Raw genomic sequence first — 25,612 nt, forward strand, 5'->3', positions numbered from 1 at the left:
GATGGAGAGGGGCAGATCCTGCTGGGATCTCTGGGATGGAGAGGGGCAGGTCCTGCTGGGATCTCTGGCACGGAGAGGGCAGATGCTGCCTGCAGCCCATCCCCACCGCAGGGATGCAGGAGGTGCAGCAGCAGCAGCAGCACCTCCAGGAGGCCCAGGACCCGCAGGCTGCAGGAAAAGGGGTGCCAGCCTCAGCTCCCAATTTCCATTCTGCCTCACCTCAGAGTGGGAGCAGAAAACAAAACTTTGCTTTATTCAGGGTTTCCTGGAAACCCCTCTGTTCAAAGGCTGGGGGAATCCCTGGAGCTCTGGGAGCCACGGGGCAGGATTCAATCCTGAGGGCTTCCTGCAAAGCCAGGGCTCCTCAGCCCACAAAAACAAAGGTGGGGAGGCCAAAGGAAAGGAACAGAATGAGATCCCATGCCCAAAGCATCCACCTGTGCCAGCTCAGGCACTTCTTCAGGATGAATCCAAAGCAATCCCTTGGCTTGGGTGAAGTTCAGCCCATTCCCAGCCAGGCCCCACAGGTTCTGTTCCCTGCACTCAGCTCTCAACCACAAACCTGGGATTACCAGGAGCACAACCTCAGCTAAATATAAACCTAAATATAAATATAAACCTAAATATAAATATAACTATAAATACAAATGTAAATATAAATATGAAATGTGTGTCCCAAGGGCCTCGTGCCTGATGGAACAAATCTGTGCATGAACCTGTGGAAGCATCACCTGGAACTCACCTGCACAGCCACCATAAACATTTCAGAGATAACAGGAATAGAGCAGATGGGAAAAAAATCGAGGAAAACATGAGGAGGAGCAGTCTAAATGGTTCCCAGCAAGATCTGAGGCATTTCTGCTGCCATGAAAGAGTTAATGGGCAGGAGAGGGTTACATCAGAGGGAGGATTTGGTATTTTCCATATTCCTCTGAGAGAATTCTGCCCCCAGAGCATCCTGTGGGCACAAGGAGGGCAGAGCCAGGGACGCTCTGTGCCACCAGGACGCAGGACAGGTCCCACAGTGGATCTGCACAAAGCAGAATGTGAGGCTGAAGGAGGCTCCAGGACAAAGCTGCCCCTGGACATGCCCTGGATGGGTCCCTGGGATGCAGCTGGGCTGGTCCATGGGGCAGGATCAGCCCCAGAGCTGCTCTGGGCGCTCAGGCAGAGCAGGTTTGGGCTCAGGGTATGACTGACAGCTCATTAGCCCGATATTTACAACAAAGCCTTTCAGTAAACGGCCTGCAAAACCTCATTTACCCAACCTGGAGACAAACTCATTAACTGCAGGCTCCATTAGCCAGCCCACTTTGCCACTCGTAAAGAAAGTTTAAAAATCCTGTTTATAGGAAAGAACTGGAAGGCAAATCAAGAGATAAAAAAAATATAAATAAATAAAAAGACAACAAACCAAACCCTAAATAGAGAAACCTTCTGCAGATTCCATCTCTATAGGAACGGTGCCATAAATGCACAAGAGAAAACTCAGCAGCCCCATTCTCCCTGCCAGGCTCCCTTTTTCCCTTTAAAGGAGCAGATGCCAGCACGATAAGCCCTTGTGCACCTTTCACATTGAACATGTCACCGAGACATTTCTGCCTGAAGAAAGCAGGAACACCCCTGAAATCCACCTGCAAGGCTGCACCCTGCTTTTATTTTTTTTTAAATTTTTTTTTTTTTGATCATGAAGCAATTACAGTAATTAAGAGGCAATCCCTGTGTGCCCTGCCAGGCTCCCTCCAGCAGATAAAGGGAAGCAGAGCCTCCCCCTGCAGCCCCGGTGCCAGACACAGCTCCCACCCCACAGCCCTCCCTCCTCCATCTCAATTAAGTTCCACGGGGGAAAGCAGAAGGAAGGGGAAGGGGATGGGGAGCAGAGCAGCACTTACCCTTTGGGGACTCACTCCGGGCTTTCTTGCTCTCCAGAGGACACTCACTGCTGCTGTTGGGGGAACATACTCTCCTCTTGCCTAGAATTTCATCTGGAGGGAGAGCAGAGAGCTGAGTGTCAGAGAGGCTGCACTTTGCAGGAGACACCAGAGACACTTTGCTGTTTTGCTGCTCTCTCTCTCACACACACTCTGATATTACGAGCAGAGAGAGAAAAAAATGAAAGTAAGAAAAATCATCATCCTGAGAGCCTTGATCTGCTTTCCTAATCACGCAGCCCAAAAGCACATAATGACTATTCATACTCTGATCAATGCAACGTTTTCCAGCCATAAATTCTGAATCCAGTTGATTTCCTTACTGAGTTTCATCATTTGCTCTGGTGCCTTTTGTCCCCCCGGTGTTTCCACTCCTTTCATGCCCTGATGCAAAGCAACTGGGGGGGGAGAGGAAGGGGAGGAAAAAAACAACACAGGGAAGGGATAAAAAAAAAAAAAAAAAAAAAAAAGCACAACAGATCTCTGAATCTTCCTAGCACAGTATCTGTGTCTGTCTCTGTCTCTCCCTCTCAGTCTCTCCCCTCCCTCCCTCCTCCTCCTCCTTCAAAACCTCAAGGTCCTCAGCAATCTTCCCCCTCTGGATTGCACGGAAACGCTCGAGCCCTGTGCATTACTGCAGCCCTCGGAGCAGCCCCGAATCCCTGAGACACAATTACAGCGTCCCCGAGCAGCTTTGGAATCAATATCCTCCCCTAATAACGCCGGGGAAACTGAAAGCATGATGGTGCATATGGGCAGGAAGGAAGAGCCTGCTTGTCACTGCAAGCACCAAACCCTCGTCTATCAAGGGCTTGTTAAAGATGCAGCATCTTAAAGGAGAGAAAATAATAATAATAATAATAAATTGAGAAACGAGGAGAGAGAAAGGGCTGGATGTGCCTGGGCGCCCAAGCACTGCCAGGCTGCTGCAATGTGGGGGTTAAGGGAGGTTACAAACCCCCGGCTCCTATTTATAACAACAACAACAACATCCTCCTGTTCCAGGGGACATTTCCAGCCAAGAACTGTCCCCAGCACTCAGCATCACTCCCCAGCACCGGGGATGCAGCTGGGCAGCCCAGGTGCTGCCGTGGCTGCGATTTATTGGGGATGTATTGGGGATTTATTGGGGATGTATTGGGGATGTATTGGGGATGTATTGGGGATGTATTGGGGAGCAGAGCACAGCAGCCCCAGCAGGTGCCTCTGCCCAAGGGGCATCTCAAGGCTTTGAAAGAGGCATTTCTGCCTCCAAACTCAGCCTGCCAGGACCCTGACACCAAATCCTGGACAGAACTGGCACTGGGGATGGTGCAGAGGTTTGGGATGGTGCAGAACCCAAAGGCAAAAGGGCACAGCAGGGCAGAGGGGCTGGGGAGAGCCAGGAAAGGACAGAAGCACCTCTGACAGCTCTCAGCACCCACATCCCAGCTGCCCGTCCATACCATTGGGATTTTCTCATTCCTCCTGCCTCAGTTTACCCCTCACACAACTCCTGCACAGCCATGTCAGCTCCCCAAGCTTGGGGCTCACAGGGAGCACACCCAGAGCCTGTCCACAAAATCAGAATTGTCTCAATCCTCCTGCCTCAGTTTACCCCTCAAAAAAACTCCTGCACAGCCATATCAGCTTCTCATGCTCGACGGTAGCAGAGCACACCCAGAGCCTGTCCACACAATCAGAATTTTCTCACTTGTCCTGCCTCAGTTTACCCCTCACACAACTCCTGCACAGCCATGTCGGCTCCCCAAGCTTGGGGCTCGCAGGGAGCATATCCAGAGCCTGTCCACAAAATGAGAATTTTCTCTGTCCATACAATCGGAATTTTCCCACTCCTCCTGCCTCAGTTTCCCCCTCTCCAAGCTCAGGGCTGGCAGGGAGCACTCCCAGAGCCCCCGTGTCCCTCCCCCTGCCAGCTCCATCCCTCGGTGCTGATTTTCCTGGAAGCTTTGCCCGATGCTGCAATCCCCAGCGCTGGAGGCCAAGATCACACATCCTGCTCCTCCGCAGCCAGGGCTGCTCCCAGCCAGGCTCTGTGGCTTTGGAACCAGCTCCAGGCTGTGCTCTGCTGGGCTGGAGGCAGAGGAGTCTCCAGGCACGGCGCTGGTGGCAGCAGCACGGGCTCCATGTGACAGCCCTGGGATGTGAGCAGTGAAGATTCCTCGCTTTCACAGCTCTGCCAAGGCTCCTGTTCCCCCCTCGCGTCCCTCCCGCTGCTCCTCTCCCACCCCCGGGCCCATCTGCCGGCAGCGCTGCTCCCTCGGGGCTGCTATGCACTGATATGCCCAGATATTCACAGATATTCACACTTTGCACTGATATTCCCTGCTATGCACTGATATGCCCAGATATTCACACTTTGCACAGATATTCCCAGATATTCCGATATGCACAGATATTCCCTGCTATGCACTGATATGCCCAGATATTCGCAGATATTCACACTTTGCACTGATATTCCCTGCTATGCACTGATATGCCCAGATATTCACAGATATGCCCAGATATTCACACTTTGCACAGATATTCCCAGATATTCCGATATGCACAGATATTCCCTGCTATGCACAGACATTCCCAGATATTCACAGCCATTCCCTGCTATGCACAGATATTCCCAGATATTCCCACTTTTTGCAGCTATTCCCAGCCATTTTCAACTATTTACAGCCATGCCCAGATATTCCCACTTTTCACAGATATTCCCACTTTTCACAGATATTCACAGCTTTCCCAGCCATTCCCAGATACTCCCACTTTTCACAGATACTCCCAGCCATTCCCAGCTTTCCCAGCCATTCCCAGATATTCACAGCCATGCCCAGATATTCCCTGCCCATTCTCAGCCATTCTTAGTTTTCTCAGCTATTCCCAGCCATTCCCATATATTCCTTGCCATTCCCAGCCATTCCCTGCTATTCCCATACCACTCCCTGCTATTCCAAGCCGTTCCCCGCACATTCCCAGCCATTTCCTGCCATTCCCATATATTCCCAGCCATTCCCATATATTCCCAGCTTACTCCCTGATATTCCCAGTTTTCACAGCCATTCCCAGCCATTCCCACACACCTCAGCCCCATCTCCCTCCCGGCCAGGGCCAGGGGCAGGGGCAGGGCAGCACCAGGATCCCGCAGAGCTCTGACCTGGCACCAGGTTATTGCCCGGCCAGGCTTCATCACTCTGCAGTTCCACTGATAATGTCTTTCACTCTCAGCTGTGATATTAAAACCTGCCCTGATCCGGCTCCCTTTCAGCTGCAGAGCTCTGCATCCTCTCAGGTGATGCTCTGCATCTCCTGCAGGTGCAGGGCCCCAGATGTGCGTGCCCATCCTCTCAGGTGATGCTCTGCACCTCCTGCAGGTGCAGGGATTGGGGAGCAGGGCCCCAGATGTGCATGCCCATCCTCTCAGGTGATGCTCTGCACCTCCTGCAGGCGCAGGGATTGGGGAGCAGAGCCCCAGATGTGCCTGCCCATCCTCTCAGGTGATGCTCTGCACCTCCTGCAGGTGCAGGGCTGAGCAGAACCTGCCCGGGGCTCTGTGCTGGATGAGCAGCAGGCACTGAAAGCACAGCCTGGCTCTGGGAGGGGGCTGAGACATCCAGAGCTGCTCTGCCAGCTCATTTGCAAAGCAGATTTGGGCTTGCTGCTGCTGCTGCTGCTGCAAAGTGAGGGGCGATGGGCACGGGCTGCTCCACCCTGGCTCTGTGCGAGTGAGGGCTCAGGGCAGCAGCAGCACAGGAGCTGGCACTGCCCAGCAGGCACAGCTGGCACGGCAGCCAGCCTGGGGGATGTTCTGTCTCCTGGCTGCTCTAATCCTCAGGCTCCCCACCCTGAGCAGAGCCAGCCCAGCTAAGCAGCCCAAGGCTCTGATCAGCTTTCAGCAAAGCCTCAGGCTGGGGGGATTAGAAACCCTATCCCCAGGATCCCCAAAGGCACGGGGGGCTTCATCCCACCCTGCACAGGGATCTGCTCCAGGGACACCCCTGGGCACGGGGGGTCACCAGGCAAGGGAATCAGGGAGGGCTTGGCTGAAGGGGCTGCAAAGGGTCCCAGTTGGGGCCCAAAGTGCTCTGCCCTGCACTCCTGCACAATGGGGAGGGATGGGGACCCACCTCACACTCCCCACCCAGCTCTGGGGCTGCTCTGAACCATTCCTGGAGCACAAAGTCCTGAGCAAACGGAGAATGGAGCCAAGTTCCGCGGGAGAGCACCCAGGCTGGGCCAGCCAGCATCCACGGGAGCACAGCCCCTCTCCCATCTCCTCCTCATCACTTCAGGAGAGGGGAAAAGGGAAAACCATCGTGCGTGGCTCTGAGCTGCAGCCCTGAGCAGGACAGTCCCCACTGGGATGCCTTGGCAGCCTCTCCCTGCCCTCCTTTGGCAGGGACAGCTCCCACAGAGCAGCTGCTGAGCCCAGCCCGGCCACTCCTGCTGTCCCTGTGCCCTGTGCCACCCTGGGACCCCCTGTGCCAGCCACTCCTGCTGTCCCTGTGCCACCCTGGGACCCCCTGTGCCAGCCACTCCTGCTGTCTCTGTGCCACCCTGGGACCCCCTGTGCCAGCCACTCCTGCTGTCCCTGTGCCCTGTGCCACCCTGGGACACCCTGGGACCCCCTGTGCCAGCCACTCCTGCTGTCCCTGTGCCCTGTGCCACCCTGGGGACACCCTGGGGACACCCAGGCCCCAGGGGTGACCCAGGGAGGAGCAGGGGATGCTGGAGCCATCCTGCTGCCTCTCATCCATCGGGGAATGTACCCCAGCACCCCCCTGGCTCCCAGGCTCGCCCAAAATTCATTTTTACAGCGAGCACCGAAGGCACAGGGAGGTGGTAAATATTCATAGTGCGAGAAAGGCTCGTGGAAAGGATATACTGCACTTAGGAGGGAGATGTGAATTAATTTTATATGCTGCAGAGAGGCTTTTTAGCAATCACAAACTTGTGAATCTCAACTTTCTTTTAGAAAAGCTCTAAAGGACGCAGCTGGGAGGGTGGGCTGGAAGTCCAGGCTCATTTCCCTGCCTGGAAAGGAGCAGGAACAGTGGGAATTCTGACAAAGCAGAGGCACAGGCACAGCCAGGCTGTGCATTCCCCATCCCTGGCAGTGCCCAGGCCAGGCTGGGCAGGGCTGGGAGCAGCCTGGGGCAGTGCAAGGCATCCCTGCCATGGCAGGGGGGGCACTGGGTGCTCCCTTTTCATTTAATTTAAATAATATTAATTAATTTATTAATAAAGAAATAATTTTTATTTCTTATAAATTTATAATAAAATTATCAATTTATTACAAACAAATTGATAACATTTATTTTCTTTTTAATTTTATTTTAATTTTTCATTATTTTATTTTTAATTTTTTTATTATTTTATCTTTATTTATTTAATTCCCTTCCCATCACTCTGGGGTCCCGTGAGCACAAACCTCTTGGGCAAAGCCTGTTTGGCCCCATGTCCCTGAGCCCTGGGAGTGTCACCTGGCCCAGGGACAGCATCCCTGTCCCCCTGCAGGCTCAGGAGGCAGCAGAGCTGCTCCAGCTCCCTGGAATTCTGCTTTTCCTGCCCCTTCCAGAGCGTTCCCTCAGCCCAGCCATGCCCAGCAGAGCTGCTGGTGGGGCTGGACCCCCTTAGCACCATTTAAATGTCCAATTGCACTCATTCAGCCCCTGAAAAAAACCCCGCTGCTCCTGCAGCCCGTGACAGCTTTGACAGCCAGACTCCTTAATTCCTTTTTCTTATTCCCTTAATCTGTCATCTTTATCAGGCTGGGGAAGTGCCAGGCTGCGAGCAGGAGCCCCGGCCCCGATCAATCTGCACATTACAGCTGACAGAATGGTGCTAATAACTTATTGATCTCATGTTTGCCAGGCCCCGGTGGGGCTGGAAGGCTCCCATTGATTGGCTTGGGGGAAGGAGGGTGGAAAACCTTCAAATTGTCTCCTTCCCCAGGAGCTGGGCAGGGAGGGAGGGCAGGGACCTGCTCGGGGAACCCGGGAGGAGGAGGAGGAGTGCTGAGGAAGAAGGATGTGTGTGTGAGAGAGAGGGGGATTAGGAATGGAACAGGAATTGTGGGGAAAAGGGTTTGAGAAGAAAGAAATGCAAGGAGGAGGAGGAGGAGGAAGAGCAGGGAAGGGGAGAGAAGCAAAGGAGAAAAGGAACTGGGAACAAAAAGATTGTGCAGAGCTGAGAAATGAATGAAAGAGGCAGCTGAGCCTCTCCTTGCCCGCAGCAAATCATGAATAAAACCCTTCCCATGCCCAGCCCTCATCCCTGAATAACTCTTCCCAATCTGCTCGTGGCTGGCACAAAGCAGCGCTCCCTGCCTGGGCAGGGTGGGAGCAGAGCTTCACTGGGACAGGGCAGCAGCAGCAGGACAGTCCCCACGGTGACAGAGCCACAATCCCACCCTGAAATCCCAACCCAGCTCCTTCACTTCCCCTGAAGAGACCAAGAGCCGCCAGGGATGCTGAGCCCTGCCCAGGCTGGCCTTGGGCATCTCAGAGGTCTTTTCCAACCTTGAACTCCAAAAACAGGGCCTGGCCTTCCCCAGCTCCTTCTGCTCCAAAGCCAAGGGTAAAACCGGAGCAAAAACCCAGCAGAACCCTGCCCTGACCTGTGCTGGCACAGCCAAAGGAAACACTCCCTTCCACCTTGGCTCTCCCCACTTCCCAGCTCCTCTGCTGGTGTTACAAAGGCTGTTGGCTACATCCCACTCCTGCACTTTCAGGAGGTGCAAAACCAAATTTAAACAGAGCCCAGAGAGGGGAACAGAGCCCAGAGAGGGGAAACAGAGCCCAGAGAGGGGAAAACAGAGCCCAGAGAGGGGAAAACAGAGCCCAGAGAGGGGAACAGAGCCCAGAGAGGGGAACAGAGCCCAGAGAGGGGAAAACAGAGCCCAGAGAGGGGAACAGAGCCCAGAGAGGGGAAACAGAGCCCAGAGAGGGGAACAGAGCCCAGAGAGGGGACAGTGCTCCAGCTCCAAGGGCAGGGGATGCAGGGCAGGGACACAGCCTGGACCCTCAAGGTAAACAATTGTCCTTCAGGGGAAAACATGTCAACAACAGGGCCTGGCCCTCCAGCTCCTGGCTGCCCATTTGGTGCTGATTTTCTGCTCAATTTAAGGCAGCAGTCCAATAAAGGCTGCTGCTTTTTTCGCCGTTGTTTGGCTGAGCTAAATGAAAACATGTCTGCAGCCCAGCTCATTACCCCAGCCCTGGGCTGGGATCCTGTCTCCAGCCATTAGCAGCAGCATCCCTGATCCCAACTCCTTTTCATGCCCAATATTAACTCCTCCTTAGCATATGAAAGCTCTGGGGCTCAGTGCAGAGGCAAACCAGGTCACTGCAGGGCCATGGCAGGGACACAGAGCCCAGGGCTAGGCCTGAGCAGCGAGCTGTGCATCCACACTGGGGATAAAAACCCCAAATTCTCACTTTTGAATCTCTTTGCAGCCCCAAAATTCCTTTTTTTCCCTTGCTTGGCCAACAGGCAAAGATTGGACAAGAGGGTGAGCACAGAACAGATCCTCTCCCAGGGACACAGCTCAGTTCTGGGGTGTTTTTGAGGTAATAAACCCCCAAATTCTCACATCTGAATCTCTGAATTCTCACTTTTGAATCACTTTACAGCTCAGAAATTCCACTTTTTCCCTTGCTTGGCCAACAGGGCACCATGTGGAAAGACAGGACAAGAGGGTGAGCACAGAATAAATCCTGGGAGAGGTTTTTGCTGCAAAAGCACCAGGAACACAGGAGCACCTGGAAAAGCCTCTCTGGAGCTCTGCAAGGCTCTCAGGGCTTGTCATCCCCACTACACTGACCAAAAACCCTTGGAAAAGCCTGTGAGGTTTGTCATTCCCATGGCACTGCCCAAAACCCCCTGAAAAGCCTCTCTGGAGCTCTGCAAGGCTCTCAGGGTTTGTCATTCCCACTACACTGACCAAAACCCCTGGAAAAACCTCTCAGGGTTTGTCACTCCTATCACAGTGCCCAAAACCCTTGGAAAAGCCTCTCTGGAGCTCTCAGGGTTTGTCACTCCCATGGCACTGCCCAAAACCCCTGAAAAGCCTCTCTGGAGCTCTGCAAGGCTCTCAGGGTTTCTCATTCCCATCACAGTGACCAAAACCCTTGGAAAAGCCTCTCAGGGTTTGTCACTCCTATCACATTGCCCAAAACCCCTGGAAAAGCCTCTCAGGGTTTGTCACTCCCATCACATTGCCCAAAACCCCTGGAAAAGCCTCTCTGGAGCTCTGCAAGGCTCTCAGGTTTGTCACTCCCATCACAGTGACCAAAAACCCCTGGAAAAGCCTCTCAGGGTTTGTCACTCCTATCACAGTGCCCAAAACCCTTGGAAAAGCCTCTCTGGAGCTCTCAGGGTTTGTCACTCCCATGGCACTGCCCAAAACCCCTGGAAAGCCTCTCTGGAGCTCTGCAAGGCTCTCAGGGTTTCTCATTCCCATCACAGTGACCAAAACCCCTGGAAAGCCTCTCCGGAGCTCTGCAAGGCTCTCAGGTTTGTCACTCCCATCACAGTGCCCAAAACCCCTGGAAAGCCTCTCTGGAGCTCTGCCCTGCTGCTGCTGCTGCCTCCCCCCGAGGCAGGGCGGGCTCAGCCCCAGGTGCTCCTGCTCACAGTGAATTTCTCCCTGCCTGGGGCAGCACTGGGGCTCTGTCTCCCCTCTGTGCCCCCTCAGAGCCCCTCCAGCCAGCACAGCAGCTCCCGGAGCACGAGGGGCAGAAGGAGGAGAGGGAAGAGCTACCCACCTTCCTCTAGCATGAGGGAGCCTGAATCCTCCACTTCTATCCATGCAAATAGTCCTACTGCCACTGGAACCCCATGAAATCTGGCACTGCAGAACAGAGGGTGTGTGAGGAGAGAAAGAGGAGAGATTAACAGGATTTTTGGGCAGGACAGGGATGAATCAGAGCCTGGGGAGCAGGTGCCAAGGGCTGCCTCAGCCCTACAGCAGCCTGGGGGAGGCACTTGGAGACCCCCAGGGAAGCACAGAGCCCATTCCATGCACCTTTCCTCTCCTCTGAGGTGCTTTTGAGATAAAACAACTCCCCTTCCATCCCCAGCTGCAGTGCAAATAGCACCAAGGAGAGCACTCCCCACTGCACAACCAGCAGGGAATGCTCTGCAGGGTCAGCTAAGGAGGGACCAGCCCTGGTTTGTAGGGGAGCTGCTCAGGGGGCTTGGGAAATCACCAAATTGGCTTTTCCTGCTGCTCCCAGTGCAGGCTGGCTTGGGGAATCACCAAATTGGCTTTTTCTGCTGCCCCTGTGCAGGCTGGCAGTGCCAAGGGGAACCAACCTCAGCCCAGCCCCAGGCAGCTCTGCCCTGAACCCTTCCTAAACTCAGCAAAGCCCCAGAACCACACACAATTATTTTTCACTCGTTCCAGCCCATTTCTGCGTTTCAAAGACCATCCAAATCCAGTGATATTGCTGATTTCCCAGCCCATGCTGCTGGAAACTACAGCACTGCCTCTAATCCTGGTTGTACCAACAAGAGAAGGAATTCCCTCCCAGCATTAATCACAGAGCAGCCAGCCCTGCCAGCTCCAGCCTTTTTGCTGGCAATGAGCAGATCTGTGCCATTTGTGCTCTCCTGGTGCCCAATCCTCCCCGGGGCTGGGGCAGGGAGGAGCAGGCACTGCTGGGTCCTGCTCCAGCAGCACCCTGAGCTCCTCCTGCCCTCCCATAAAGTGCAAATCCCACCCCGAAACCAGCACAGGAACATTTCAGCAGCACAGGAACATTTCAGAGCAGAGCCCTGCAGCTCCCAGGCAGGACTCTTTGAACCCCAGCATCATTTATTCAGCGCTGTTTGTGTGCAGGTGCCTGCAGGAGAGGGAGATTCTCACACCCCAGCACACAGGGCAGTAACTGCGGGCAAAGTTCCTCTGCCCTTCTTGCTGGAACAAAATGGTTTCAATAACAGCAAGCAGTGCTTCACCACCCCTGAAAATTCTGCGTGAATTCATGATTGCCCAGCTCCCCTCCCAGCAGAACCAGCCCCAAAGCACAAATGGACCTGGCCCTGTGGAGAGGTGACAAAGTGACAAAGCCCCCCTGTCCCCTCAGACACCTCCTGTGCCCTCCTGACTCTTCTGAACACCCCAAACCTGCCATTCCTCAGAGCTTTGTCACTGCCTTGGTGCCTCCTGTGTGCCTCAGCCTCTTCTTTTCACCCATCAACATTTCACAGGATCAGAAAGGTTGGGAAAGATCTCCAGGACCAGCCAGGCCAAGCATTAACCAGCCTTAACCAACCAGCCTTAACCATTAACCAACCCACGGCCCCGGGTGACCTGCACACCTCCAGGTGGTGACCCCACCCCTGCCCTGGGCAGCCTCTTCCCCCAGGAAATTGTTCCTAATATTGATAATATTTCCCCTAAAAATTGTTCCTAATATTGACAGTATTTCCCCCAGGAAATTGTTCCTAATATTGATCATATTGTTCCTAATATTGATAATATTTCCCCCAAGAAATTTTTCCTAATAATTGCTCCTAATAATGATAATATTGTTCCTAACGATCATACTGTTGCTAATAATTGTTCCTAATATTGATACCATTCCTAATAATTGATCCTAATATTGATAATATTGTTCCTAACATTTGTTCCTTTGTTCCTAATATTGATCATATTGTTCCTAATAACTGTTCGTAATATTGATCATATTGTTCCTAATATTGATCATATTGTTCCTAATAATTGCTCCTAATATTGATCATATTGTTCCTAATAATTGCTCCTAATATTTTTCCTAATAATTGCTCCTAATATTGATCACATTGTTCCTAATAATTGTTCCTAATATTGATCATATTGCTCCTAATAATCGTTCCTAATATTGATAATATTGTTCCTAATAACTCATCCTAATATTGTGCCTCTGCTGGCACAACTTGAGGCCATTTCTTACAGTTTCCTAATTTAAAAACAAACCAGAGCAGCTCAAACAGCAATTAAGAGCGAGGAGTCAGAGCTCGTACACCTCATCCTTTCTCCTGGTGGGAATGAGAAGAACCCTGTGCATTTCTGGGATGCCACGGGTCCCAGGGAATTCCAGCAATGCTGATCAGGCCCAGCAGTTTCTCTGCAAAGCAAACAAGACTGAAACCCACTCTGACACCCAGGGTCAGCTGAGCCACGCAGGCTGCAGCAGGGTCACGGGGAAAAATGGATTTATGGCCAGATTGGCTGCTGGAGCTGTGCAGGGAAAGGGGCTTTGGGAAATTGTTAATGATGAGATTGGAGATTCGGCTGTGAGAGCAGAGTCTGGGAGCTGCCATGGCTGATTTACACACACACACACCACAAACCCCTCCTGAGTCCATCCTCAAGATGTGATTGAAGTTTTCACCTCATTCCCAAAGGGTGTCAGGTGTGGGGGTCCCTCTGCATTTGGGGTTCACTCACACACTCAGCAGAATGACTGACAAAATGCATGAACACAACCAGACAGACTTTGTGAGAAGGCCTAAAACAGCACACGGAGAGATGCAGCTCTCATTTGGAAGGGCAGGACATTCAACTGAATAAAACACTATAAAAACTGACAGAAACCCCAGCTTTTCCTCAACTTTCATTTCTAATTGAAGGATCCTTCAATCAACAAGCAGATGTTGGTTTATTTATCCCAGACTGTCACTTGTGGACCTCTGCACCACCAGACCACCCTTCCCAGACCCCCACCCAGGGCAGGATCCCACAGGAGCATCTCTGGTTCCACACTGGGCGCATTTCAAACCAGGGAAATAACCCAAACCCTGCCCAGAAACCCAACCCACCCTGCTCCCGGCGAGCTGGCAGCCCTGCAGCAGCACGGGGAACCCGAGATTAATGAAATTACAAATCCAATCATGCTCTGTGCGAGGCCTTTCTGCCTCACTTGGCACCAGCCCTGGGGACGCTGCGGTGCCGTGTGCCTCAAGCTCCTTTGTCGCAGCCCACTGGGTTTGGGGGCCTCCAGAGGGCTCCTCCAGCACCACAAAACCCTTCCCACCCTCTTTAGCCACAGCAGCACAGGATTTCCTCCAGCTGAAACGCAACACGGAAAATCCAACAGGACAACAAAGGGACTGGGGAGTGAGTGTAGCCGTGATATTCTATGAAAAATCCTTTTGCCAGGATTTTTCTCCTGAGAAGCTGAGAGACCTCAGGAATGAAATGCAAACAATGGTTATCTGCTGCTGTGGAATGCAACAGGTGCATCTGTGATTGGTCTCATGTGGCTGTTTCTAATTAATGGCCAATCACAGTCCGGCTGTCTTGGACTCTCTGAGAGTCACACGAGCTTTTGTTATCATTTCACTTCTTTCCTTTTGATGAAACCCTTTCTTCTGTTCTTGTAGTATAGTTTAAATATATATTAATATATATATAAACTATTAAATATATATAATATATATAATAAAATAATAACTAATATATATTATAAAATAATGTATATCATATACAATAATTATAATATATAATTATATATATAATAATATATAATACTATATAGAATTACATAATAATACTAATACTAATACTACTACTACTACTACTACTACTACTACTACTACTAATAATAATAATAATAATAATAATAATAATAATAAATCTATCATAAAACAATAACTCAGCCTTCTGAAACACAGAGCCAAGATTTCCATCTCTCCCCTCGCCCTGGGACCCCTGTGAACGCCAGCACAGGCGAGAGGGAGAGCAGGGAGGGAGCCCACGAGCCCGGGGCAGCAGGGGCGCCCCAGCCCTCACCTGCTGCCGCCAGCCCCACGTCCAGGGCGTTCCTCTTGAGCTCGCAGCGGCTCTGGCTCTCTGGCATGCCGAGCTGGCGGCCCTGCTGCAGGCTGGAGATGATGCTGGACAGGTTGGTGTCGCGGCTGCGGCAGAGCACAGAGACCCCACGTTAGGGAAATCCCACCTCTGAAAGCACCTCGAGTACCTATTCACCCAGAATCGATTCTTTCCCCAGCGTGAGCACAGCTGGGAGAGGTTTTTGTGTGCTGCAGCACTGCTGGATTGCAGGATTGCCCCTTCCTTCCCTCCCTCCGTAACCTCTCCCGGAGTTCTGAGGATTCCAAAGCCCTTCCCAAACTCCCCTCTCATTTCCCATCAAGGGCCCTGCAGCTGCCAGAGCTGCTGATTCCTGATCCCAGCCCTGCCAGAGAGAACTTGCGTGGGCCAGGACTCGCATCGACGATGGAAAATCTGCAAGCGGAGGAATTGGCAGAGCTGCTCCAGAATGAATAGGAAACTTGAACTGAAATAACTGATAGTTTTCTATCAGCTGCCACCCTTCTATTCTTGAAAACCCAAGTTTTTCCATTCCATCAGTGCTGGGACAAAAGGCTGTTTGGTTTGATTGAATGATGGTTTTTCTCCTCAGAGAGGAACCCACCACGAGCCCGGGCAGCAGCGTTCCCCAGAGCTGAGGGCACAGATTTATTTACAAAACCCATTTTCAACTCCCCCTGCAACAGATCCTGAAACAATGCTCTTCCTTCTGGGAAAAGAGACCGTGTTAGAGCAATTCAGCATTATTTTGCCTGCTCTCCTTGCATCACACTGCTGCTAACTAGGCTGGGTTAGTCCTTTTTTCTATTTTTTTTCCTTCTATGGAAAGTAAGAACACAACAACCAATTCGCTGTAGCAGATACTGCAGCTCAGTGGTGAACTCTTTTGCTGGCAAACCACTCTCCAGTTGCAAAATATTCCCGAGTCAAGGATCTGCAAGGAGTGAGGAGGAAGAAGAAGGTGGCGGGAGCTGGTGCTGCAGGAACATCTCCCTTCGGTTTGTCTGCTGGCAGGAGATGCTGAGCTCCCCATCCTGCCAGCACCAGGGGCTCGCCCCCAGTTAAACAGGACAACTTCTCCTGCCCTGCCTCTGAAGGGGAGAGGAGAGCCAGGAGAGCCAGAGGCACTTGGCAGAAAGGACAGAAATGAGGAATAAATGAGGAATAAACGAGGAATAAATGAGGAATAAACGAGGACCGCTGCCCTCCCTGCCCAGCCACAGCTCCCTCCCTGCTCCCACCCGGGGTGTCCTCACCTGGGCCCGGCAGGGCAGCCCGGAGGGTGCATTATCTGCAGCATTACCCAGCCCTGATCTGCCTTAAATATCCCCCCGGTGCTGCTGCCGGCCCCGAGCAGCTCCGGGGCTCCAGCCCAGCCCGGCTGCAGCAGGGACCGAGCTAATCCGTGTCTAGCTGCTGCTAAGCTCATCAGCCCAGGACAGAAAGTCTTTAGGTACTTTCAGCGGGCGTCTGGCCGCAGCTTGCAGGGGAGGCTGCGGACACAAACAGCCCCTGATTCCCTCCAGGATCCCCAGCCCCGGGGGGATCAGCAGGAGCAGGGATGCTGGGCTCCCAAATCCCCTGAGCAGCCTCCCACCTCCCCCCGGAGCTCCTTATGCAAGCACGAGGCTCATTACTTAAGCAAGCCCACAGGTGAGTGGGAAGCCCATTTCTCCTGTGCCAAGCAGTTTTGGGTCTTATCCTCTTTTAGCTGCCACCTTTAAGATGCATTATGCAAATATTTTGGTGTCTTAAGTCATTTATGGGATTAATGTGAAGTGATTATCAGTTCTTTTTAATCATGCCAATCAATAAGTGGCTGTCAGGGACAGAGGACAAATGCAGATAAACGCTGCCATCAGCACAAGGCCCGGAAAGGGCGGAGGAGAGGAGCCACGAGAGCAGGGAGTGGGAAGAGAAAAATGGGATAATTACATCTTTGCATTTGCACGCTGCCTCGCATCCCAATGGAGCCCAGAGCAGGCTGCTGGGCAAACACCTTCAGCTGCAGGGCGGGATTGTTCCACCCAGCAGGAAAATGCAGCTCTGGAGCAGCTCCTGAGAGCCCAGAGAGGGCAGAACACCGGGAGGGATCCAGGGAAAACAGAACCCAGGGCAGGGAATCACCCCCACCAGCACCAGCAGCGCTGCTCTCCTGCCCCAGAAAAACCATCGTGGTGTGCTGCTCTCCTGCCCCAAAACCTCCTGCTGTCTGATTTTCCATGGTTTAAAATAAAAACCATCGAGGTGTGCACAGGTGCATCAGCAAATCCGCGCTCAGGGGCCCACAGGGACACTTCAGCCTCAGTTTACCCCTGGAGCCAGGCAGAACCCAGTCCCATTCTCCATCCCAGTCCCTCTTAGCCTCAGTTTACCCATGGAATCAGGCAGAACCCAGTCCCATTCTCCACCCCAGTAAAAACCATCGAGGTGTGCACAGGTGCATCAGCAAATCCACGCTCAGGGGGTCACAGGGACACTCCAGCCTCAGTTTACCCATAGAATCAGGCAGAATCCAGACTCATTCTCCACCCCAGCCCCCCGGCTGCTGGCCTGTGACCCCAGTGGGCACAGAGGTGCTGACAGATGTCCCTGAGGGTCACAGCCACCCCCAGCCTGCCCAGGCAGACCCAGGCTGGCACAACGCCTCCCAAATGCGCTTCATTTGCAGCCATTAGCAGCGAGTGCATGTCTGAGGAGGAGAAGGATGAGCAGACTAATGGCTGGAGACAATTAAGCAGAGGATAAATCAGTGTCAGGGCTCTGCAGAGCACAGGCAGCCAGGCGCCCGCAGGCTCTGCTCGCAGACTGCACGGGGGAAGGAGACAGCCCGGGCAAAATGGGAATAACTCCCACCAGGGGCTGCCCTTCCCGGGCAAAATGGGAATAACTCCCACCAGGGGCTGCCCTTCCCGGGCAAAATGGGAATAACTCCCACCAGGGGCTGCCCTTCCCGGGCAAAATGGGAATCACTCCCACCAGGGGCTGCCCTTGCCCTCCTGCAGCTCCCTCTGCCCCCAGTGAGGAGCTGCTGGGGCTGCTCCCAGTGCCCCATCCTCCTCACGGGTGAGGCTGAAGGAGCCGGGCAGGGTCTGCCACCCTGCTGGCACTGCCAGCTGTGCCCTGCCCTGAGCCCCAGGGTCACTGCAGAGAGATGCCAGCCTGGAGAAGGGCAGTGCCAGGCAGAGGAGCAGTTCCAGCCAGCTGCAGCTCCGACAGGGCTGCTCCAGAGTGAGGTGTGGGTGTGAATTTGGAGCTCAGGCTGTCCTTGCCCTGCTCCAGAGTGAGGTGTTGGTGTAAATGTAGAGCTCCAGAGTGAGGTGCTGTGTAATTTTGGAGCTCAGGTTCTCCCTGCTCTGCTCCAGACCTCACTGGGCTGGCAGCTCTGGGATGCCCAGGAATGGAGCAGACAGCAGAGCCCACCTGGCCCTGCAGCCTCAGGAGCTCCAGAGAGAGCTGGGACAGAACCTCAGGGAGTCCCAAAGCAGCAGGGACAGAATTCCACAGGTCCAGGAACTGCACGAGAGCTGAGGGAATGGGGAACAGACCCAGCACCACCCCAGAGTGGGGAACTTTCCCTAAAGCTCCATCAAATCAAAGCAAAGCTGGGAAAACACTCAAAAATCTCTGCAGGAATGCAAAGTAGGGGACTGGAAGAGAAGAGAGACTCAGAAAGTGAAATAGGAAGGAAATAAAATGGAAAAACATTTCTTTTAGAACACATCCCAGCGGCTCTCCATCCCCTTAACGATCAGGCAGTAAGTGCAGGGATTATATTAAATTTTCCTGATCAATACAGCAGCCATAAAACTGCCCCGACCCTCTGCCCCTCCCTCCAATAAAGAAAGGGAAAATCCAATATGCAAAGGGAGGGATGTCAGGGCTGCAGGGAGGGGACAGCAGGGCAGGGACCGGGGCAGGGGCAGCTGCACCCAGGGCTGTTCCATGGCTCAGGTGCAGGCTCAGGGCATTCCTTCTGCAGCAGAAACCCTGTGTGTCATTGCCCCTGACCCTGCCTGGCCAGGCGGAGGCACCAGCAGGAATTCTGAGCAATCCCTGTCTCCAGCAATGGAACAACTGTCCCTGGCTGTGCCCTGGCACGCCCCGAGCAAGGTCAGTGTCCCAGGCCAGCGTTAAGCCGGGCTCCTGAGTCAGCAGAGGCAGGGCTGGGATCAGGGAAAGCCTCAGCTCAGCCCCAGCGGCCCCTCCTGCCATGGTCACCTTGGGCAGAGCCCCAAAGCCACCCAGGGGCACCCGGGGCAGGGATTGGGGTCAAGGGGACAGGGCAGGGTGGGGGCAGCAGCCTGAGCCCTCTGGCAGGGCTGGCACCTCCCTGGCAGGGCTGGCACATGTCCTGCAGCACTGGCATCCTTCCTGCAAGGCTGGCATCCTTCCTGCAGGGCTGGCACCTCCCTGGCAGGGCTGGTACATGCCCTGCAGCACTGGCACCTCCCCTGCAGGGCTGGCACCTGCCTGGCACAGCCCTGGCACAGCCAGCCAAGGCAGCTCCTGGAAATGCCCTCTGCCACAGCAGCAGGATGTTCCCATGGGAATGAATTCTGTTCTCCAAACAGAACCCAGCAGGCAAAGCTCAGGGAAAGCCACGCCTTATTATTATTTTGATTTGTAAAATATATTTTTATATATTTATAATATAAAGATATTGTATACTATATTTATACTGTATATTACATTGTATATAATTACATATTATATTGTATTACTATATATTATTACACTTATTATATATTATATTTTATATTATACTTATATATTACATTGTTATACTTATTATGTATTCTATTGTATTATTATATATTATTATACTCTATTATATATAATATCGCTATATGTATTGTATTATTATATTTATCCCATTTATTCTATATAAAATATATTATATTATTAAATAAAAGTATATACTATAAATACATTATTTCTTGTGTATTATAATATTATGTATATGTATATTATGTTTCATGCATTATATTGTATAGTGTGCATTATTATTATTATTATTATTATTATTATTATTATTATTATTATTATTATTATTATTATTATTATTATTGTTATTGTTATTGTTATTGTTATTATTGTTATTATTATACCCTGTGTGTCACTCTGTCCTTGTCACACAGGGATCTGCCAGAACAATTCCCCAGCCTCCTTCTCTGCCTGCCAGGGCCCTGCACCCCTGAGCTTCACCCAGGGAGGGAAGGGGACGTGAGGAGAGGAAAACAGGAGGATAAACAAAGTTTTCCCAACTGGAGGGAGCAGAGAGGCCTGAAAACCCCAACCCTCCCCATGGGCAGCACAGCCCTAAATCTCCCTGCAGCCTGAGCCTGGAAAAACAAATTAATCATCCTGCAATGTCCCCAGCAAAATGCCCATAAAATTTCATTAATGCTCATGACAGTTCATAAAAATGATCAGTAGGGCTGGCAACTCCAAAATAAGGTGGAAATAAGTATGAAGATGTTTTCACTGTAAGCCTGCTCTGTCATTCAGCTCCCTGCAAGCTCATAAATAAAAAGCAGCACCCTGAGAGAGGGAGGAGAGGGATCCCTGAGAGCGGAACCTGCCAGGAGATTTCTGCTCAGCAGGGCCAGGGACGTGGGGCTGGCACAGCTCATGGGGCTCAGGGCTCCTCCAACACCCCAAATTCCCCTCATTTTCTCCCCTCACCAAGGGCAGCTGATGAAATATTAAAATAATATTAAAATAACGCAACGCGTGGAATAAAATAATGGGAAAAATGGAAAATAAAATGAGCAGCTTTGATTGGTGCCACTGACAATGTCACCTGTGTCACCCAGCAGAGCTCTGCTGAGTCAGGAGCAGCCTTGACACCTCCACCAGCAGCTGCTTCTCAATCCTGCCCTGCTCTCCTTTCCAAAGCACGGAGCTAAATCACCGCAGTTCCCATTTTCTCTGCTTCTCCCATCTCCTCTCCCAGGTGTTTTTCACCTCCTCCTTCCCCCCAGGCTGATTTATGTCCCTTTTCCCCTGCTCCATTCCCCTTTAGCAGCTGCACACCCAGCAGGGCAGGTCTGTGACAGCACCTGAACCTGTCTGCCAGCCCTGCTGGAACTGAAATCTGCTTTACAGGGCTGGTGCTGCTCAAATACAGAAAACCCCAAATCCTTCCTCTGCCACACAGCACAACCAGGTTTGTTCCCTTTTGAATGGGCTGGATGGGCAGCTTTTGACAGCCGGGCTCCTCAGGAAAAGCAAAACTTCTGCTCCCAATAGGAATTACTGAGGTTTCTCCCAGGACAGAGCTAAACTGAAGGGAACAGTCAAGCTGAGGAAGACCAGGAAATGCATTTGACATAAAAACCAGACCATTATTTTATTCCACACACTGCAAGCTCAGAATTATTCTTCTAAGACAGGGATTCTAATTTCCAAAGGTGTTGGCACCCTCAGCTGCCATTGTGCAGAATCATTGCTCACAGGGCCATTAATTAAGGCACTGTCAGCACTTCCATCCCAAACCTCTGCCTTTTAGGAGTTTATAACAGCCATAAAATTCTGCTCTGGGCTGAAATTTCGCATGGAAGGAATCCATCCCTTTGTATTTGAGAGTCCCAGCAGCTTGGAGCAGCCAGGCAGGGTTTGCAGTCTAGGGCTGCCTTTCCCAAACCTGGTTTTATGGTGCTGAGCTGCTGCACTGGCTCCTGGTGCTCACTGTGGGCTGGGTTTGTGCTCCTAATGCTGAAAATTTGGGAATTGTGGGGGTTTGTGGTTCAGAGGCACAGCCTGAAACGCCAGTTAAACAGCAGAGAATTGCTCTGCCCTCACTGCTCCCTGCTGGAGGATGAGCCCACGTGGATTTCCCACCCTCATTCCCATGGCCAAGGCTCAATTCCTCTGCAGTTAGACATGGACATCGCTCCACCTGTGGCAATCATTTCCCTTTTTTCCACCTCCAACTGAAGATGGCTCACACAAAACATCAAAAACTCCCTTTAGCAAAACTCCAATTTCCCCCTGGCAGATCCTGATTTCCCCAGCACCCAGGAGTGGAGGGAGCCCCTCAGACCCCACCCTGCCTCCTCCTGCTGCTTTCTCCTCCCTGAGAAGTTTCCCAGCTCAGATTTATTGCTCTCATTCCACAAATCAATCCGTTTTCTACAACTCAAGGGCTGCATCCTGATCTGGAAATCCAGGATTAAAAAAAACCTTTCAAAATGCCAGGTTTCAGTGCAAATTTCTGGGTTTTTAAAGGATGGGAAGAGTTTGTGACTGCTGGCAGCACACAAAGATAATGCACCACGCCCAGGATATCAGAGGTCACAGAGGAATATTCAGTTTGCAACTGGAGAGCCTCAATTCATGAATTTCCACCTTCTTGGGACCAGAGTAAACTCAGGAAAATTGGGGTTCCTTTAGAAATCTCATCAATCCTCTCTTCCAATGTAAAAGGGACTGTTTGCCCCAAAACTTCCCACAAAATAACAACAAAATAGAGGCTGTGTGGGAAGGGGAGGATGAGGAACAAAGGGAGGAAGAAATAAACCCCAGAAGTGCCAGAAATGTTCATTTACATCCATCAGCACCCAGGAACAATCAGAAACTCTCAGCCCACCACACAGAGAGGGCCCAAAAACGGTACCTGCAAGAGCTCTCTCGGAAGGAGATGTTCAGATCCCAGTGGGTGTGAATCCTGCAACAACAAACAAACCAAAAACAGAGCTCAGAGTCGGGGCTGAGCACTCATGTCCTGCCCCTGAACCCTGCTCCAGCCTGGGGACCCCCAGAGAGCCCCAGCCCCAATTCCTGCCTTGTTCAGCCCCAATTCCTGCCTTGGCCAGCCCCCAATTCCAGCTCCAATTCCAGCCTTGTTCAACCCCAATTCCAGCCCCAATTCCTGCCTTGTCCAACCCCAATTCCTGCCTTCTCCAGCCCCCAATTCCAGCCCCAATTCCTGCCTTGTTCAACCCCAATTCCAGCTCCAATTCCTGCCTTGTCCAGTCCCAATTCCAGCCCCATCCCAGTTTAAGCCAGGTTTGCAGAGGCCTGGCCCAGTTCCCCATCCCAGTTTAACCCAGGCCTGGCCCAGTTCCCCATCCCAGTTTAACCCAGTTCTGCTCTCCGTGGGGGCCAGCAAAGCCCCCCAGCCCGGGGAGGCCACAGCAGGTGAATTAAGGCTGGAGCAGATGGGGCACAGCCCCTGCAGGGCCCAGCTGTCGTGTCTGGGCTCTGGGGCCGCTGCTGCTCCTGATGTCCCCAAGACCACCCCAGGCCATCACAAGGGGGTCAGGCTGCTCCTGATGTCCCCAGAGCCACCCAGAACCACCCAGGGGTCAGAGGCTGCTCCTGATGTCCCCAGGGCCACCCCCAGAGCCACCCCGGGCCATCAGGAGGGGTCACTGGTCCCCACTGGAGCAGCTGAGGTGATGAATGCTCAGGGATGCTGGGGCTGGGAGCAGGAGATGCTCCCTGGGCATCGAGCACTGCATTCTTGGTTTTCCCCCAGTTCCTGCCCTCAGGGGAATTCTACCCATCCCACCTGCCCCCCACACTGCAGCACAGGTCCCAGGGAAGGAAAGAACAAATGCACAAAATCAGGGAAAGGAAAAGAGCAAGGGCACAAAATCAGGGAGAGCTGAACCCTGCTTCCCCCAAGGAAATCAAAATTAACCAAGAGGCACAAACTGCAGGAGAGCACAGCCCTGGCAGGCTGGGGATCACTGCCTGGGAGCTGCCACACATTCCTCCCTCATTTCCCAGCAAACCAGGCACAGCAACTACAGTAATTAAAGATTTGAGATAAGGGCGTTTTGTGTTTGGGGGGCCCAGCGTTATCAATTGCAGTTATCACGTTGTTCTCTCCCTAATGAGACAACCCAGCACTAATTCTGCTGCACTAAAAGCACAATTAAAGGGGCAGGAGGGGCAGGGCAGATCACCAAAGCTGCCTGGGAGGGCTCCCTGAGCTCCTGAGCAGCCCAGGTGCATCCCAAAACCCCTTTCCATTTCCAGCAGCACCCCTGGACAGCTGCAATGATAAAATTAATTACAGGAGGCTTTATGGGCAGAGCTGGCTGCTCCTTCCCTGAGCTGCTGAGGGTACCAGCATCTGTCTGAGCAGGGGGAACAGCTCCTGCACTGCCAGCCAAGGAGCACATAAACCACCAGGAAAGCAATTACAGCCCTCAGCTCCCTCTGCTCTGCTTTTACAGCCTTGTCTCAGGAGCTGAGCCCTGCTGTGCATCACGAGGAGGGGACAGCCCAGGGAGATGGGGCACAGTCCTTAGGGGCTGTGCTCTCTGGGGTCACAGATCCTCTGAAATTCCTGCTTTTCCAGAGGGCTGGCAGCACCTGGAATTTGGGAGCTGAATATTGAGGAGAGCCCCGGTGAGGGTCACCACTCACTCAAGGCAATCCCTTCCTCTAGGACTGCACAGTCCCATGGCACTGAGAGGAACAGGACCAAAATCCAGCAGCTCCTGCTCCCTGCTGCAATTCCAGCATTGTTCCCCTGCTCCCAGAGGCTCTCAGGATGCTCTGAGGCTTGGAACCAAACCTCAAACCCCACAACACCTTGGCTCCCAGGGGCAGGGCTGCCTGTGCCCAGGTTCCTGTGCCCGTGCCCCCCAGCCCTGCCTGCAGGTACCTTCTTTTCATGATACTGATGTGCAGATCCTCCTCCTGCTTCACGTGGGGCTGCTGCTGCCCATGGCTCCTGTCGCTGTCCTGGCTGTCCTCGCTGGGGGACAGGAGGGGGCCCAGCTCCTTCTTGGGGACCCTGCTGGGGGGCAGGGGGATGCTCCTCTTCTCTGCCAGCCGGCCCCGGTTCTGCCACGGGAGAGACAAAACCACAGGGTCTGGTGAGGAACCTCAGCATTTCCACAAACGCCAAACCCCACTGAGGAACCTCAGCATTTCCACAAACCCCAAACCCCACTGAGGAACCTCAGCATTTCCACAAACCCCAAACACTACTGAAGAACCTCAGCATTTCCACAAACACCACTGAAGAACCTCAGCATTTCCACAAACACCAAACCCCACTGAGGAACCTCAGCATTTCCCCAAACCCCAAACACCACTGAGGAACCTCAGCATTTCCACAAACACCAAACCCCACTGAGGAACCTCAGCATTTCCACAAACCCCAAACCCCACTGAGAAACCTCAGCATTTCCACAAACCCCAAACCCCACTGAGGAACCTCAGCATTTCCACAAACCCCAAACCCCACTGAGAAACCTCAGCATTTCCACAAACGCCACTGAGGAACCTCAGCATTTCCACAAACCCCAAACCCCACTGAGGAACCTCAGCATTTCCACAAACCCCAAACACCACTGAGGAACCTCAGCATTTCCACAAACACCACTGAGGAACCTCAGCATTTCCACAAACCCCAAACCCCACACCCCACTGAGAAACCTCAGCATTTCCACAAACACCAAACAAAAACTTGTTCATCTCTGTCAGAAAGCTCTTCCCGACCAGCCAAAGCTGTCACACATGGCTCACAAAGCACACGTGGCTCACACTTTGTCACTTTTGGAAGGACTCTGCAGCTCAGGCACTTCTGATTGTGATTTCTCCAGTCCTGACCAAGCCCTGCCCTTCATCCCCAGCCTGTCCCTCATCCTCAGCGAGAGGAAAGGAAGGAGGCAGCACAGTCAGGCTCCAATCCCTGCCTCCAGAGTATTTCCCACCAAACATTTCCAGCTCACCACTCAGTGAAAGCTTTCCCAGGGAATTCCTGACCCTGCCAGCAGCAGGAACGCCCTGCAAACCAGAGAGCTGCGCTGCCACTGCCCCACAGAATCTGCAATTTCAGCCAATCAAATGGAATTGGATTTCATTTTTAATCCAAGTCCCAGTGGAACTGGGACAGGAACCCCAG

At 52.5% G+C, this 25,612-nt stretch overlaps 1 protein-coding gene across 6 annotated transcripts in view; it reads right to left on the reverse strand.

Moving 5' to 3' along the window:
* Positions 1–25,612, reverse strand: part of SAMD11 (sterile alpha motif domain containing 11) — a 66,690-nt gene that overhangs the window by 24,474 nt on the left and 16,604 nt on the right. For all 6 annotated transcript variants that reach the window (XM_074558394.1, XM_074558393.1, XM_074558392.1 and 3 more), the window contains 4 exons: positions 24,365–24,546; positions 22,361–22,411; positions 14,701–14,825; positions 1,893–1,985 (listed from right to left, as the gene is read on the reverse strand). In XM_074558394.1, coding sequence (XP_074414495.1) covers positions 1,893–1,985; positions 14,701–14,825; positions 22,361–22,411; positions 24,365–24,546 — 451 coding nt within the window. The remainder of the gene's footprint in view (positions 1–1,892; positions 1,986–14,700; positions 14,826–22,360; positions 22,412–24,364; positions 24,547–25,612) is intronic.

The sequence above is a fragment of the Zonotrichia albicollis genome, chromosome 25 (genome assembly GCF_047830755.1).
Source record: "Zonotrichia albicollis isolate bZonAlb1 chromosome 25, bZonAlb1.hap1, whole genome shotgun sequence".
Classification (NCBI taxonomy): Eukaryota; Metazoa; Chordata; class Aves; order Passeriformes; family Passerellidae; genus Zonotrichia; species Zonotrichia albicollis.